Source organism: Helianthus annuus, chromosome 5, assembly GCF_002127325.2.
Source record: "Helianthus annuus cultivar XRQ/B chromosome 5, HanXRQr2.0-SUNRISE, whole genome shotgun sequence".
Taxonomy (NCBI): Eukaryota; Viridiplantae; Streptophyta; class Magnoliopsida; order Asterales; family Asteraceae; genus Helianthus; species Helianthus annuus.
The window spans coordinates 8,693,803-8,707,413 of NC_035437.2; the positions used below are offsets into that span (position 1 = coordinate 8,693,803).

At 44.2% G+C, this 13,611-nt stretch overlaps 1 protein-coding gene across 1 annotated transcript in view; it reads right to left on the reverse strand.

Annotated features, from left to right (window-relative positions):
* Nucleotides 1–12,752, reverse strand: part of LOC118492061 (serine/threonine-protein kinase WNK2-like) — a 44,351-nt gene extending 31,599 nt beyond the window's left edge. The window contains exons 1-3 of the mRNA XM_035989822.1: nucleotides 12,555–12,752; nucleotides 11,829–12,149; nucleotides 11,422–11,648 (exon numbers count right to left, since the gene is read on the reverse strand). Coding sequence (XP_035845715.1) covers nucleotides 11,422–11,648; nucleotides 11,829–12,149; nucleotides 12,555–12,752 — 746 coding nt within the window. The remainder of the gene's footprint in view (nucleotides 1–11,421; nucleotides 11,649–11,828; nucleotides 12,150–12,554) is intronic.
* Between the last annotated feature and the right edge of the window lie 859 nt (nucleotides 12,753–13,611).

The window sequence follows — 13,611 nt, forward strand, 5'->3', positions numbered from 1 at the left end:
GATCCTGGAACAAAGGAGGATCCTTGAACCTGGGATGATCCTGGAACAAAGGAGGATCCTTGAACCTGGGATGATCCTGGAACAAAGGAGGATCCTTGAACCTGGGTTGATCCTGGAACAAAATAGGATCCTTGAAATTGCTGTGCTCCCGGATAGACTCCTGAATTCATGAAGGATCCCATATGCTGAGGATGGGATCCTGCTGGCTGAAAATGTGAGCCTGATGTCTGAGTCATTGTTGCCGACTTGAGGTGCAATCCTCTTGACTCTCCTATAATTTGCGCGTCCGGGACTCCCGATGGCTGAGAAGTGATCATTGGAGTATCAAAGCTCAAGGATTTGGGCATCAGTGGGGAATGATCCTCTGCCGCTTTCTTTTGTCTTTTGAGATCTCCAATTTCCCTGAGGATCCTGTCATTAGTTTCATCCTGCCGCTGCATGCGATCCTTCATCTGCAAAATCAAAGCAAACACATCACTAGTACTAGGAGCAGAAGAATTCATAGCAGAAGAAGATGGAGGTTTAGAGAAAGTAGGAGTCGGTCTCTTCTCAGCGTTTTTCTGAGATCCTGCCGGTGGTGGGGGCAGAGTGGTCTGTGATGAGGTGACTGCAGACATCGCCGTGGACGTGTTCTTCAATGATGAAGCCATGTAACTCTTTGAAATGATTTCGAACAGAAGGTTTTCTTATGAATGAAGCACCAATTGCCCCACGGTGGGCGCCAAACTTTTTTGGTTAAAAATCACACTAAGGATAATGCAACCAAACTTTATGTAAACGGGGTATGATGCTTGGTTTGTTGAAAAAGTAAAGGATCACTTTAGTATGAAATATGCAAAGACACAATGATTTATACGAGGAAAAAGCCCTTGATCAATGTATGATCTCCGGCATAAAAAACCTCGGGTGATGGCAACTACCAATCACCAAACTTCAATATAAGAAAAATAGTTACAACTTTGGATGATAATGAGCTGAGTACAAGGATCACTATTGTTTCGAGTGTCTAAGCGTGTGAGAATTGTGTTGTGTGTTCTTCCGAATGAGGAAGAGTGATTTATATACAAGTGTAGGTGACCTATTTTAGGTAAAAAGACTAATAATCAGCTCATTACCCCTTTAGAAATAAAAGACAATCTAGCCTAAATTGTCGCCCTTAAATCATGCCAAGTTTCCATATCCTTTGCAACGTCTATCTCCAATTAAGCTCATGCTATAATTGTGAAGACGCGTCCTTTGATTATGATGCTAAGAGCGGATCCTGCTAGATGTTCCTGCAAAATAACATTGAATTAAACGAAGGTAACTGTTAGCATGAGGATCTACAATGGTCCGTGATCCTGATCCTGAAGTCCTGCCGAGGATCACTATCTGCCAAAGAAACAAGGATCACTGGTTAGGATCGCATGTAAGGATCATGTATAAGGATCATGTACATAAAAATCCAGCCCTAACATTTGGATATACCTCTCATATCCTCATGCTTCCATGCGAATGTTGACATCCTGCATTTCAGAAAGTTAGTTAATTGTTCTTCAATATCCTGAGGGATATTGGTTCCTACAAGCACCGAGATATCAGGATTATCCTGGTCCAGGATAACTTTCTTCACATCCTGCTCCGAATTCTCCACGATATCCTGGGCCCGCATCTTTAATTGCTATGCTGGACTCGGTTTGGTCGAGGATTTCATTGAGGATGAGTAGCATTCTTTCGCCTCTTGTTGATCACTATCGACTTTGACAACTCCCCAAGGGGTAGGGATCTTGATGCATTGGTGATATGTTGATGGTACGGCCTTCATATCATGAATCCACGGTCTTCCCAGTATGATGTTATAGCAGGATAGAGAATCCATCACACAGAAACGTTGTATCGAGTTGACTCCTTCAACATATACCGGCAGCTTTATCTCTCCCACTGTGTTCCTAGCTTCTCCACTGAAACCAATGAGCACAGTAGACTTTGAAGTGATATCCATCGGAGACACATTCATTCTCTTCAGAGTCTCCAGTTGGATTATATTGACGGAACTGCCATTATCAACCAGTATCCTGCGTACAAAATGGTTAGCCACATATAACGTTATTACCAGAGCATCATGGTGAGGATCCTGGACAGTATCCATGTCATCAGCATCAAACGTGATCATTTTGTCAGTTGTGAGGGTAGTCATCCTGACAGGTTTGTCTCCCCTCTCAGCCTTAGCTTCTTTTGCATGTCTCTTTGTCGTCGAATACGAAGTCCCACAGATGTCGGATCCTCCCGAAATGAAGTTGATTATCTTGGCATCCGCGGGAGGTGAGGCTGCTCTTTCAAGATCCTTCTCGGGATCCTGCCCTTTATTTTTCTTCCTTCCTAGCAAGTCCTTCAGATATCCTTTGCTTAGTAGGTAGCTTATTTCTTTCCTGAGGGCAATGCAATCCTCAGTAACATGTCCGAAATCCTCATGGAAGGCGCACCATTTGGATTTATCCTTCCCATCAGCTTTTTGTTGATTCTTCCGTGGCCACCTGGCTTTATCTCCCAAACCCTGCATAGCACACATTAGTTCAGGTATATCAACAGAAAAATAATATTCAGATAATTCAGGATATTCTTCAGGATCCTCATCTTCAACAGCATTCACTCTCTTGTTATCATTTCTGCCATATGGCTTGGAGCGATATTGTCACACCCTGGCTTTGCGGAAGCGTGGTTAATTTGGTGTGACTCTTAATACCATAGCTTAACCATAACAAGCTATATGAATTTAAAATCATGCAAAGTCATCCCTTGAAAATAAAATTGTCAAACATTGTCTAAATGGGTAAACACCCAACAACCATTACTTGTCTTAAACAGTACAACCACTACCATAATGCAACATAAATAAACATGGTTCAGGGGCTATGGCTTGTCCAGGAAAGAGCCATAAGCCTTGAACCCGGATGACTCTGAATCTAAATGCAGCGGGAAATCCTGCTAAACCGTGCCAGATCCTTAATTCCCTGAAATACATGTAAGTTGAAAAATCAACAATAATGTTGAGCGAGTTCATGCGAAAATGAGTAAATAAACCTTTATCTTTATCAAAAACCCTGGTATGTAGCAAATAAGGAAAAAGAGATCACCAATGGTTTGCAAGGCCATTGATATGTGTAAATGCAAGTAGGAAGGCTCAAACCTAGCAAATTTATGCGTCGGGAACAAAGTCATCCCAAGGTCCGTTCTGCTGGACCTGGGACTGGGCTCGCTACACCCAAATAGATCTACCGCTCCTGCCCCTCGGTCCTACCCTGAGGATTAATGACCTCAAGTTTCCGCCTACCCATTCACATGATCTAAGTAACCCTCCTTACGCTAACCATACCATGTATAACATATCCATAATCATTGTAACATGTATTTCACCCCCGAAGTTATAAAACTGAAAACAGTTAAGAGAAAAGGGGGAGCATGAACTCACAGTGAACGCGTCACAAAATCAAGCAATCCAATATCCAGGTGCTGTGCAACGACCTACATGTGCTAATTCTATTAGACGGATGGCCGTGCTTTAGCTTCATAGTTTACATTTTTGGGAAACAGTTAGTCAACCGTTTCGTATATATATTTGATACGCATTCTCCTTCCCAAGGATGGGGGAATTAAATACATGTATACTTATATTATTTTATTAAGTCCCACTTAATATATTTTATTTCTTATTTCAAAATATATTTATTTTTCTCAAAAATAATATATTTCCTTTTTCTCATAATATTTTCCCAAAATAATATATTGACAACACACGCGCTTATGAATACTTCTGAATAAAGCGTAAGTTACGTTTTGGTGATTAAGTGGTAATGATAATTACCGTTGTAACCTATATTCTTGACGTATAAGCGTTTGTATTATTTCGGGCTTGACAAGGTTAGTAAATATTATTTTTACTCTAAAAATAATATTTATACATTTTCACAAAATAATCATAAACAGTGAGGTGGCAAAATATATTTACCGAATATATACTTATCTCGTTTATTTTTGTGAAAATCCCACCTCCGATTATTTGTAAATAAAGTTGTGGCGAAATATATTTGAAAACATGTCAAAGTAGTCTAACACTTGTAAATAATTCTAAGTGTTAGATTTTTAGAAAATTTCGCCAGAGTTTCCCCTGTAACTGGAGGTGGCCACGCTTTCAAGCGTATCATTTTCTTTTACAAATCATCTCAACAATTTATCAAATCAACCGAATCAATCTTTAATACTTCAAATAGAAGATTAGTTAGTAAAATTGCATCGTTTTCATGAACTTGTAGTTTTTACAAAAACTACGGTGTAGATCTCGTTACATTTAGTGGATCTATATATAACATAACTTAGTTTTGCAAAAACCTCGTTTTTGGAACAAATCACTTCTTACAACTTCCCGACAATTTTTGTAAACATTGTTATTTTGTCGGATCTTTTATTCTACAAGTGTTTCTACACTTGTAGTTTATAGAAATCGTATTTGTTAACACTTTATCCACTTTTATAAAAACATGATTTTCTCGACACCCGGTCCTACGAATATACCACTTGTACATACGTAGATCGGCTTGTTTTAAAAACTATTTTTCATGTTAAAACACTTTTATACAAGTTCATGTTTCTCGTGTGGTGGAGTTTCACCTTTTAACCCTTGAACCGCTGGCATCTAGTGTATGCCAAAATTCGAGATCTTGACAAAGTCGGGTTAAACGATGATAAGAGCCACCACATCATAGATCGGGCCATTTTAATCAACATGTTCAAATACTACGACATTTACACGCGTTTTGAGCTTTTATCCAACGATATACACGTTTTAGTAAACTTTAAAGTTCCATTAAGCGGGTTACCGACATTCAACCGACAAATATCCTTTTAACCACTTTAGACATGACCAAAAATGAGTTTTAAACGTTATACCTCTAGCTCGGGGCTAGGGAAGAAACTAGTCGAAAACTGCGTGGATAATAGCAAACGGTAGAGGTCCTTCGCGTTCCGTTTGTTCCGAGCTCCGTTGTACGTAACCACCAACACTTGAGTATACTTGGAACTTGCAAGACTTGAACCGACAATGGATGTGGGGGTGGGGTGGCTCACGGCCGAGAGGGAGCAAGGGGAGAGGGAGAGAGAGTGAAAGTGGAGTGTGTGTGTTTGTGTGTGTGAGAGGTGTGGTTATTTATAGAAAAATGTGCCTCGTTCCTCGCGTAATCTAATTTAATATTATAAAGGTGTACTCTCCCGGGGCCCACTAGTTGGCCGATCCCATTGGGATGTAATGGCACTCGGTTCGTTCCCAATCGTTCAGTTACGGTTCAGTTTGGTTAAGTGCGTTAACTTTAAGGTCTAACCCCGTTAGTTGTTTTAGTGCATTAGAAGCGGGCGTTAGGGTAATCAGGGACCCTAACTGGCTCAGAAAAGTACCAATATTAATTTTGGCAATATTTTTATGTTCTGGGTATTGTCCGGTTGTTCGGTTGGATAGTAATCCGTTAAAGTGCTTAAGATATCCGTTAAGCGTCATAAATAATATTTTTAGCGACACAATTTATTCTGCAAAGTGTCGGGAATAATTCCTCATATTTTGGCACTTTATTAATTAGCTAGAAGCTAGTGTGTTGATAAAAGTGCTGTGTTCCGTGCTTAAAGTATGTTTTAGGCACATCCAAATCTCTATATCTTATTCCTAGAGACGTAATCATACAACCCTTGTATCCCTACACACACTATGGGTGTAGTAAAATAATTCTGGCTCATTCAGGCCTTTAGAGGCAGTGTTTGCCTGATGCTGGCTATACCAGCATGTTCACTGTGTATCCGTTTAGTGCTACTGTGCTTTTGTGCATCATGTTTGTCACTAAGGTTCAGTAAATAAGTAGTGTAGTGACAGGAATATCAAAGTATGATGCAGATATGTACAAGTACCAACAATCAAGTAGCAGTTTATCAGCAAACTCAGTAAAGCACAGTAATTAGGCAACAATTAATAATTAATTAAGTCGTACGGATACCTGGTTTTGAGAGGGTTGTCACATTCTCCCCCCGTTAAATAAATTTCGTCCCGAAATTTAGGTTCTGCTTGAAGAAGCAGGGTTCTTAGGAAACAGGTGGGGGTATTTCTCTTTCATTCGGTCTTCACGCTCCCAGGTGAATTCAGGACCATGTCTAGCATTCCAGCGAACTTTGACGAGCTTGACACTGCTCCGGCGGGTCTTGTTAACTTTCCAATCCGTGACCTCAACAGGTTCTTCAACGAAGTGGAGCGTGTCATCAATATGAATTTCGTCGGTAGGAATGGCAACGTTAACTTGAGTTGGACTCCTCTTTAGATTGGATACATGAAATGTATCGTGAACGTTATTCAGCTCGGCAGGTAGATCCAACTTGTATGCTACTGTTCCAATTCTTTCCAAAACCTTGAAAGGACCAATGTAGCGCGGATTCAACTTCCCACGCTTCCCAAAGCGTGCTACACCCTTCCAGGGTGATACCTTCAACAAAACCATATCCCCAACCTCAAACTCTTGAGGTTTCCTTTTCAGATCTGCATAGGTCTTCTGGCGATCACGAGCCGCGCTAATGCGATCTCGGATTTGCGCGATCTTATCTGTAGTTTCCTGAACTACATCGGGACCTACCAATTGTCTATCACCTGCGTCAGACCAACAGAGCGGCGACCTGCACTTGCGCCCATATAAAGCTTCGAATGGCGCGGCACCAATACTGGTGTGGTAGCTGTTGTTGTATGAAAACTCAACCAGGGGTAAATGCTTATCCCAGCTACCGCCTAAATCCATCACACATGCTCTCAGCATGTCTTCCAATGTCTGAATCGTCCGCTCACTTTGGCCGTCGGTCTGCGGGTGAAACGCGGTGCTCATATTCAGCTTCGAGCCAAAAGCTTCCCGGAAGGATTGCCATATCCTCGATACGAATCTTCCATCTCTATCGGATATAATCGAGAGAGGTACTCCATGGCGAGTGACAATTTCTCTCATGTAAATCTCAGCCAGTTTGCTTGTATGATCCTTTTCGCGGATAGGCAAGAAGTGTGCTGACTTCGTCAAGCGATCCACTATCACCCAGATAGTGTCATGGCCCTTAGGCGTTCTTGGCAACTTCGTAATGAAATCCATGGATATTTCTTCCCACTTCCATTGGGGAATTTTTGGTTGCTGCAGAAGTCCCGAAGGCTTCTGGTATTCTGCCTTAACCTTAGCGCAAGTCAAACATTGGCTCACGTAGATAGCAACATCGCCTTTCATCCTAGGCCACCAATAATAATCCTTAAGATCTTGGTACATCTTATCCGCTCCCGGGTGGATAGAGTACCGTGATTTGTGAGCTTCATCAAAAATAACCTCTCTTAAATCACCAAACAAAGGAACCCAAATCCTTTTCTCAAAACATAACGTTCCTTCCTTGTTTGGAACCAATATCTTCTCCATCCCACGGAGATATTCTTTCTCAAGGTTCTCCTCCTTGAGAGCTTCTTTTTGCGCTGCTCGAATGCGCGAGGAAAGATCGGTTTGGATAATCATTTCCATAGCCCTAACCCTTATGGGCTTGATTCTCTCCTTGCGACTTAGGGCATCGGCGACCACATTCGCCTTCCCCGGATGATACTTGATCTCGCAGTCGTAATCGTTTAGCAACTCAACCCATCGCCTTTGCCTCATATTCAACTCCTTCTGGTTGAATATATGCTGGAGGCTTTTGTGATCTGTAAAGATCGTACACTTTGTACCGTAAAGGTAGTGTCTCCAAATCTTCAAAGCAAAAACCACTGCGCCTAGCTCCAAATCATGCGTGGTATAGTTCTTTTCATGCACTTTCAGTTGGCGTGATGCGTAAGCGATAACCTTATGACGTTGCATCAACACACAACCCAATCCTTGACGCGATGCGTCGCAGTATACCACAAAATCGTCGGTACCTTCCGGTAGAGCTAAGATTGGCGCGTTGCAAAGCTTATCCTTCAACAACTGAAATGCTTCATCCTGTTTGATTCCCCAATCAAACTTTTTATCCTTTTGCGTGAGGAGCGTCAATGGTTGAGCTATCTTTGAAAAATCCTCAATAAATCTTCGATAATAGCCAGCCAAACCCAAGAATTGCCGGATCTCGGTTGGCGTCTTTGGCGCTTCCCAATTCTTGATCGCCTCGATCTTGGTTGGATCCACATGAATTCCACTTTCATTTACCACGTGCCCAAGGAATTGCACGTCTCTCAGCCAAAACTCACACTTGGAGAACTTGGCGTACAACTGCTCCTTTTTCAGTAGCTCTAAAATAGCTCTGAGGTGTTGCTCGTGTTCTGCCTTCGTCTTTGAGTAGATCAAGATGTCGTCGATGAACACAATCACGAACTTATCCAGATACGGCTTACAAACTCGGTTCATCAAATCCATGAACACTGCAGGTGCGTTTGTTAAACCAAACGGCATGACAAGGAACTCGTAGTGCCCATAACGAGTTCTGAAGGCTGTCTTCGGGATACTCTCCTCCTGTATCCGGAGCTGATGATATCCAGATCGAAGATCGATCTTTGAGTAGAAACTTGAACCTTGAAGTTGGTCGAACAGATCATCAATCCTTGGCAAAGGATACCTATTCTTGATTGTCAGCTTGTTCAATTCTCTGTAGTCAATGCACATACGGAAACTACCATCCTTCTTCTTGACAAACAAAACTGGAGCTCCCCAAGGCGAGAAGCTTGGTCGAATAAAACCCTTATCCAACAACTCTTGAAGTTGCGTCGATAGCTCTTGCATCTCAGACGGGGCAAGTCTATAAGGTGCCTTAGCCACAGGCGCGGCGCCTGGAACTAAGTCGATGCGAAATTCCACTTGCCTCTGAGGCGGCAAGCCAGGCAAGTCTTCTGGAAAGACTTCCGGATACTCCCTTACGACAGGGATGTCTTCGATCTTCGGCTCAGCAGCCTTTTTATCCACAATGTGTGCTAGAAAAGCAACACACCCTTTCTTTAAACACTTCCTTGCTTTCAGACAGCTAATAATCCGCAACGGCGTCTCACGCTTCTCTCCATGAACAACAATGGTCTCACCATCGTCGGTCGGAATACGGATAATCTTCTCGCGACAAACAATCTCTGCTTTGTTACTTGCTAACCAATCCATCCCTACTACCACGTCGAAGCTTCCCAACTGGACTGGTAGTAGATCGAGAGCAAACTCACGCTCTCCTAACTCGATTACGCAACCTCTAATCACTTCATTGGCTTCTACTAACTTCCCATTTGCTAGCTCGATCGAATAAGGAATATCTAACTTACTAGCGGCTAAACCAAGCATGTTCTTAAATTCTAGCGATACGAAGCTATAATCGGCACCAGTATCAAACAAAACAGACGCATAGCGTTGGTTTACAGGGAACGTACCAGTAACAACATTGGGATCCTGGCGCGCTTCCCTGGCCTCCATGTTAAAAACTCTTCCACGAGCTTGGTTTAATTCCGGGCAGTTCCTCTTGAAGTGCCCTTGATCTCCACAATTAAAACATCCGGGCCTCTGCCCGTTTCCACCATTGTTCCCAGCTTGGTGGTTTCCCTGGTTTCGGTTCACGGTGCCTGCTTGGTTAGCACGGTTTCCATCTCCTCCCTGATTTCCTTGTGGGCGGTTCCCAGCACCACCACGGTTGTTTCTATTCCCATTTCCTCCCTGACCTCCCCGGCCAGCATTTGCCCAACAAGTCTCCTTCAGGTGGCCAACCTTTCCACATGCTTCACAAACTTTCAACCCACAACGACCGGAGTGATGTTTTTTACATGAGTTGCACTTGGGCTGTGCACCCATGTATCCCCTGCTCTTCTTTCTACCACCAACTGAATCTTGAGCTGGTGCATTCGATTCTCCCTTCTTAACCACCGTCCCGGTGCTTTGTTTGAAACTCGAAAACTTCCGCTTGCTACCACCAGAGGACTCCACATGAGTCTCCTTTTTCCTGGGTTCAATCTCATCGAACTTGTTTAACCGAATCGCTTCTTCAGTGAGAGCCACACTGAGATCAATGGCCTCTGTGATGGTTGCGGGTTTGGAAGAAGTCACCATACTGATTATCTGAGGAGCCAATCCCCAGATGAAGCGCTCAACCCTTTTAAACTCGGGCGTAACCATATAAGGTACCACGTGAGACAGATCGTGGAATCTCTGAACATATTCCGCTATCTTCGACCCTTCCATCTTTAAGTGCCAAAACTCGGTCTCAAGCTTTTGAATCTCCGCGCGAGAGCAGTACTTCTTCCGCATAAGCTCTTTCAATTCGGCCCAAGACAGGGCGTAGGCGGCAGCTTCGCCTAGAGTTTGCACTTGAAGGTTCCACCAAGATAGGGCTCCATCTAGAAACAGCCCTGAAATGTAAGTGACCTGCTGGTCGATCGCACATTTGCTCATGCGGATGGTGGAATCAGTCTTCTCTGCCCAACGAACGAAGGCAACAGCACCGCCCGTGCCGTCGAAGTTTGTGGGCTTACAGTCCAGAAACTGCTTGAAGGTGCACCCTGCACATTCGTTTTAATATAGGAACTGTATTAGCAATTGCTACAGGAATCCAATTAGACCATGGTACGTCGTAAAGACTTAGGGTTACCATGAGGGGGATTCTGGTTGCCATTGCCGTTGGAGCCACTCCAGCTGGGTCCTCCCTGCGATGCAGCATACTGAGCAATCGCGGCAGCAATGACTTCTTGCAGTTCTTCTTGAGTCGTGGGCATCGGCTGCGGTTGACGTCTTGGTGCCATTTTCTAAAGATGCGTACGTCGATTAGGCCATAGAAATCATACGTATATAGTAATAGTAATAGCATATAACATCTCATGTTATCAATATATCACACACAACAGCCCATGTCCAACATCCCATGTCCAAATACAAAAATAATCAATCAAGTAAATCAGATATGATGAGAATGCGGCGATTGCATATATATCAAGACCATAAGCATAGTAAGTGTGTTAGTACATCCATCAATCACATAGGGGTTACATCACCCCTGTACAAAATACATCATATCAGTGTTACATACAATCAATACATCACATGTATCAACAAAAATCTGTGCAGTCAAATGGTCTTCAAAAGCTGTGCATAACAATCGCGGCTGTCTCACCGGTGTCTACCCTGGTAACGTCGATGAGCTCTAGACGGGTGGTGGTGGTGGAGGGGAAAAGGATAATGCAAGCGGCGAAAGAGAAGCCAGTCCTCCTCCAAGGCCTGCTGGGTGCGGATCACGGATGCAATCTGCTGCTCTAGGATCGAAAGTCGAGCAGCAATGTCAGGAGGAAAAGACCGAAATGGCTGAGCAGATGAGGATGACGGACCATGACATGAACAAGGAGGCATCTGAGCTCTCTCGAGCTCCTGCAAACGCTGAGAATGGGAATCATGCTGAAGAACAAATGACATCAATAGGTCCTCTAGGGTATGCCCCATATGAGGTGGATCAACGGGTGGCATAACGGGTAGCGAAGACCAGAAGGAAGGCTCGCTGACAGGGCCAAAAGGCATAACAGGAAAAGATGAAGTGGATGCTGAAACAGGAGATATGACAGGTAATGGCATCGGTACATGGCCAAATGGATGGGCGGAAGAGCCCTCTCCAGGCCCTGCTGGAGGTATGACTGAAGGAATCTGAAACGAGAACTCAGGATGGTGAGCATCAGTGCGGTGAGGAGGAAGCGGCGGAACATCCTCGTCAGCCGGTATCCAACCGTGCTGAGCCTCCTCGTCAGGGGGATCCATGTGCTCTGCAAACAGAGCATGCTCGGGCTCAATAGGTAAGGGATCAACAGGAGCTAAAACAGGATCAACGTGAGCAACAACAGGATCAATATGATCGACATGAGGGTCAACTGGGACGTCAGCGATCGGAGGGTCAACAAGAGGATCAACAACATGGTCAGCATCTAACAAGGGAATATCATCAACAGGAAAATCGCCAAGTGGCTGACCCGCCAAAATAGGATCAACAGGAACATCAGCATGCGCCAAACCATGCTCATGTGCGGGATCGAAAGCAGCGGCCTGCTCTGGAGCTACTGCAGGCTCGGGATCGACAAACGCCATATCGAAGTCAAAGTCCGGATCGATAGGATCAAAAGGGTCGGCGGGGTCAACGGGGTCCTCTACAGGCTGGTCCATATGAACGAACTCAATATCACGGTCTGGATCAAATCCAGGAGGAAATACAGGGTCAGAATCCTCGAAATCGTCATGCTCAAAAACAAAGCTCGGCATCGGGGCGGCAGATGACGCCTGGTCAGGATCCGAGTCATGAACGAAAAACTGCGTGCTCGCCACATGCGATGGAACAGATGCCACAGACTCGAAGGAGTCTGGGGCTGGAGAATGAACAGGCGAGTCTCCGACAGGAGCACCGGCGATCATCAAAAGACCGCCATCGGGCAAAAGAGCTGGGTCAGGAACCTCGTCCTCGTATAGCTCATCATCGAAAAGATCAATATCGCCACCAGCCTCGGCATCAAGCATAAGCTCATAAGCTGGGTAGGATGCAAGAGGAATCGGGGCGGGAATCACAGCGAGAGGAAGATCCGCAGCAGGACCACCAACGATGGGCTCATCAACGCCGTCAGGTAGTGCGAACGGCTGAAAGTCGTCGTCGTCTGTACTAGTATAATCCGAGGTATGCACCTCGTGCTCTGATGACATAATCTCGTCTGACTCCATGGGTCGGGGTCCAGTAGTGTCCGAGTCTCCAGTATCTGAGGTGTCCATGAGTCTGTAATACAATCACAAGTATGCACAAATATCAGCAAATCAGGTAATCACACAAGTTACCACATAATAATCACATATTCCTCCTAGTCCCACTAGCCTCCCAGCCTCCCAGACTGTTCTTCCTAGTCCCACTAGCCAACTTTTCCCAGCCTCCCAGACTGACTCCCTAGTCCCACTAGCAAACATTTCCCAGCCTCCCAGACTGACTCCCTAGTCCCACTAGACAACTACCTCGATCCGTTAGATCGAGCCTCGGCCTCCCAGACCGAGCCTCAGTCTCTCAGACCGAGCCTCAGCCTCCCAGACTGAGCCTAAAAATAATAAAATACGCTCAACATTTGTTTATAAAAAGTTTTGGATCTGGACTTAAGTGGTATGCAGAAAAACATTTTCGTGAGAGCCCTAGTGATCATAGTCTAGACTCAAAATGAACCCTAGTTCGCTATGATCAGAGCTCTGATACCAAGCTGTCACACCCTGGCTTTGCGGAAGCGTGGTTAATTTGGTGTGACTCTTAATACCATAGCTTAACCATAACAAGCTATATGAATTTAAAATCATGCAAAGTCATCCATTGAAAATAAAATTGTCAAACATTGTCTAAATGAGTAAACACCCAACAACCATTACTCGTCTTAACAGTACAACCACTACCATAGTGCAAACATAAATAAACATGGTTCAGGGGCTATGGCCTGTCCAGGAAAGAGCCATAAGCCTTGAACCCGGATGACTCTGAATCTAAATGCAGCGGGAAATCCTGCTAAACCGTGCCAGATCCTTAATTCCCTGAAATACATGTAAGTTGAAAAATCAACAATAATGTTGAGCGAGTTCATGCGAAAATGAGTAAATA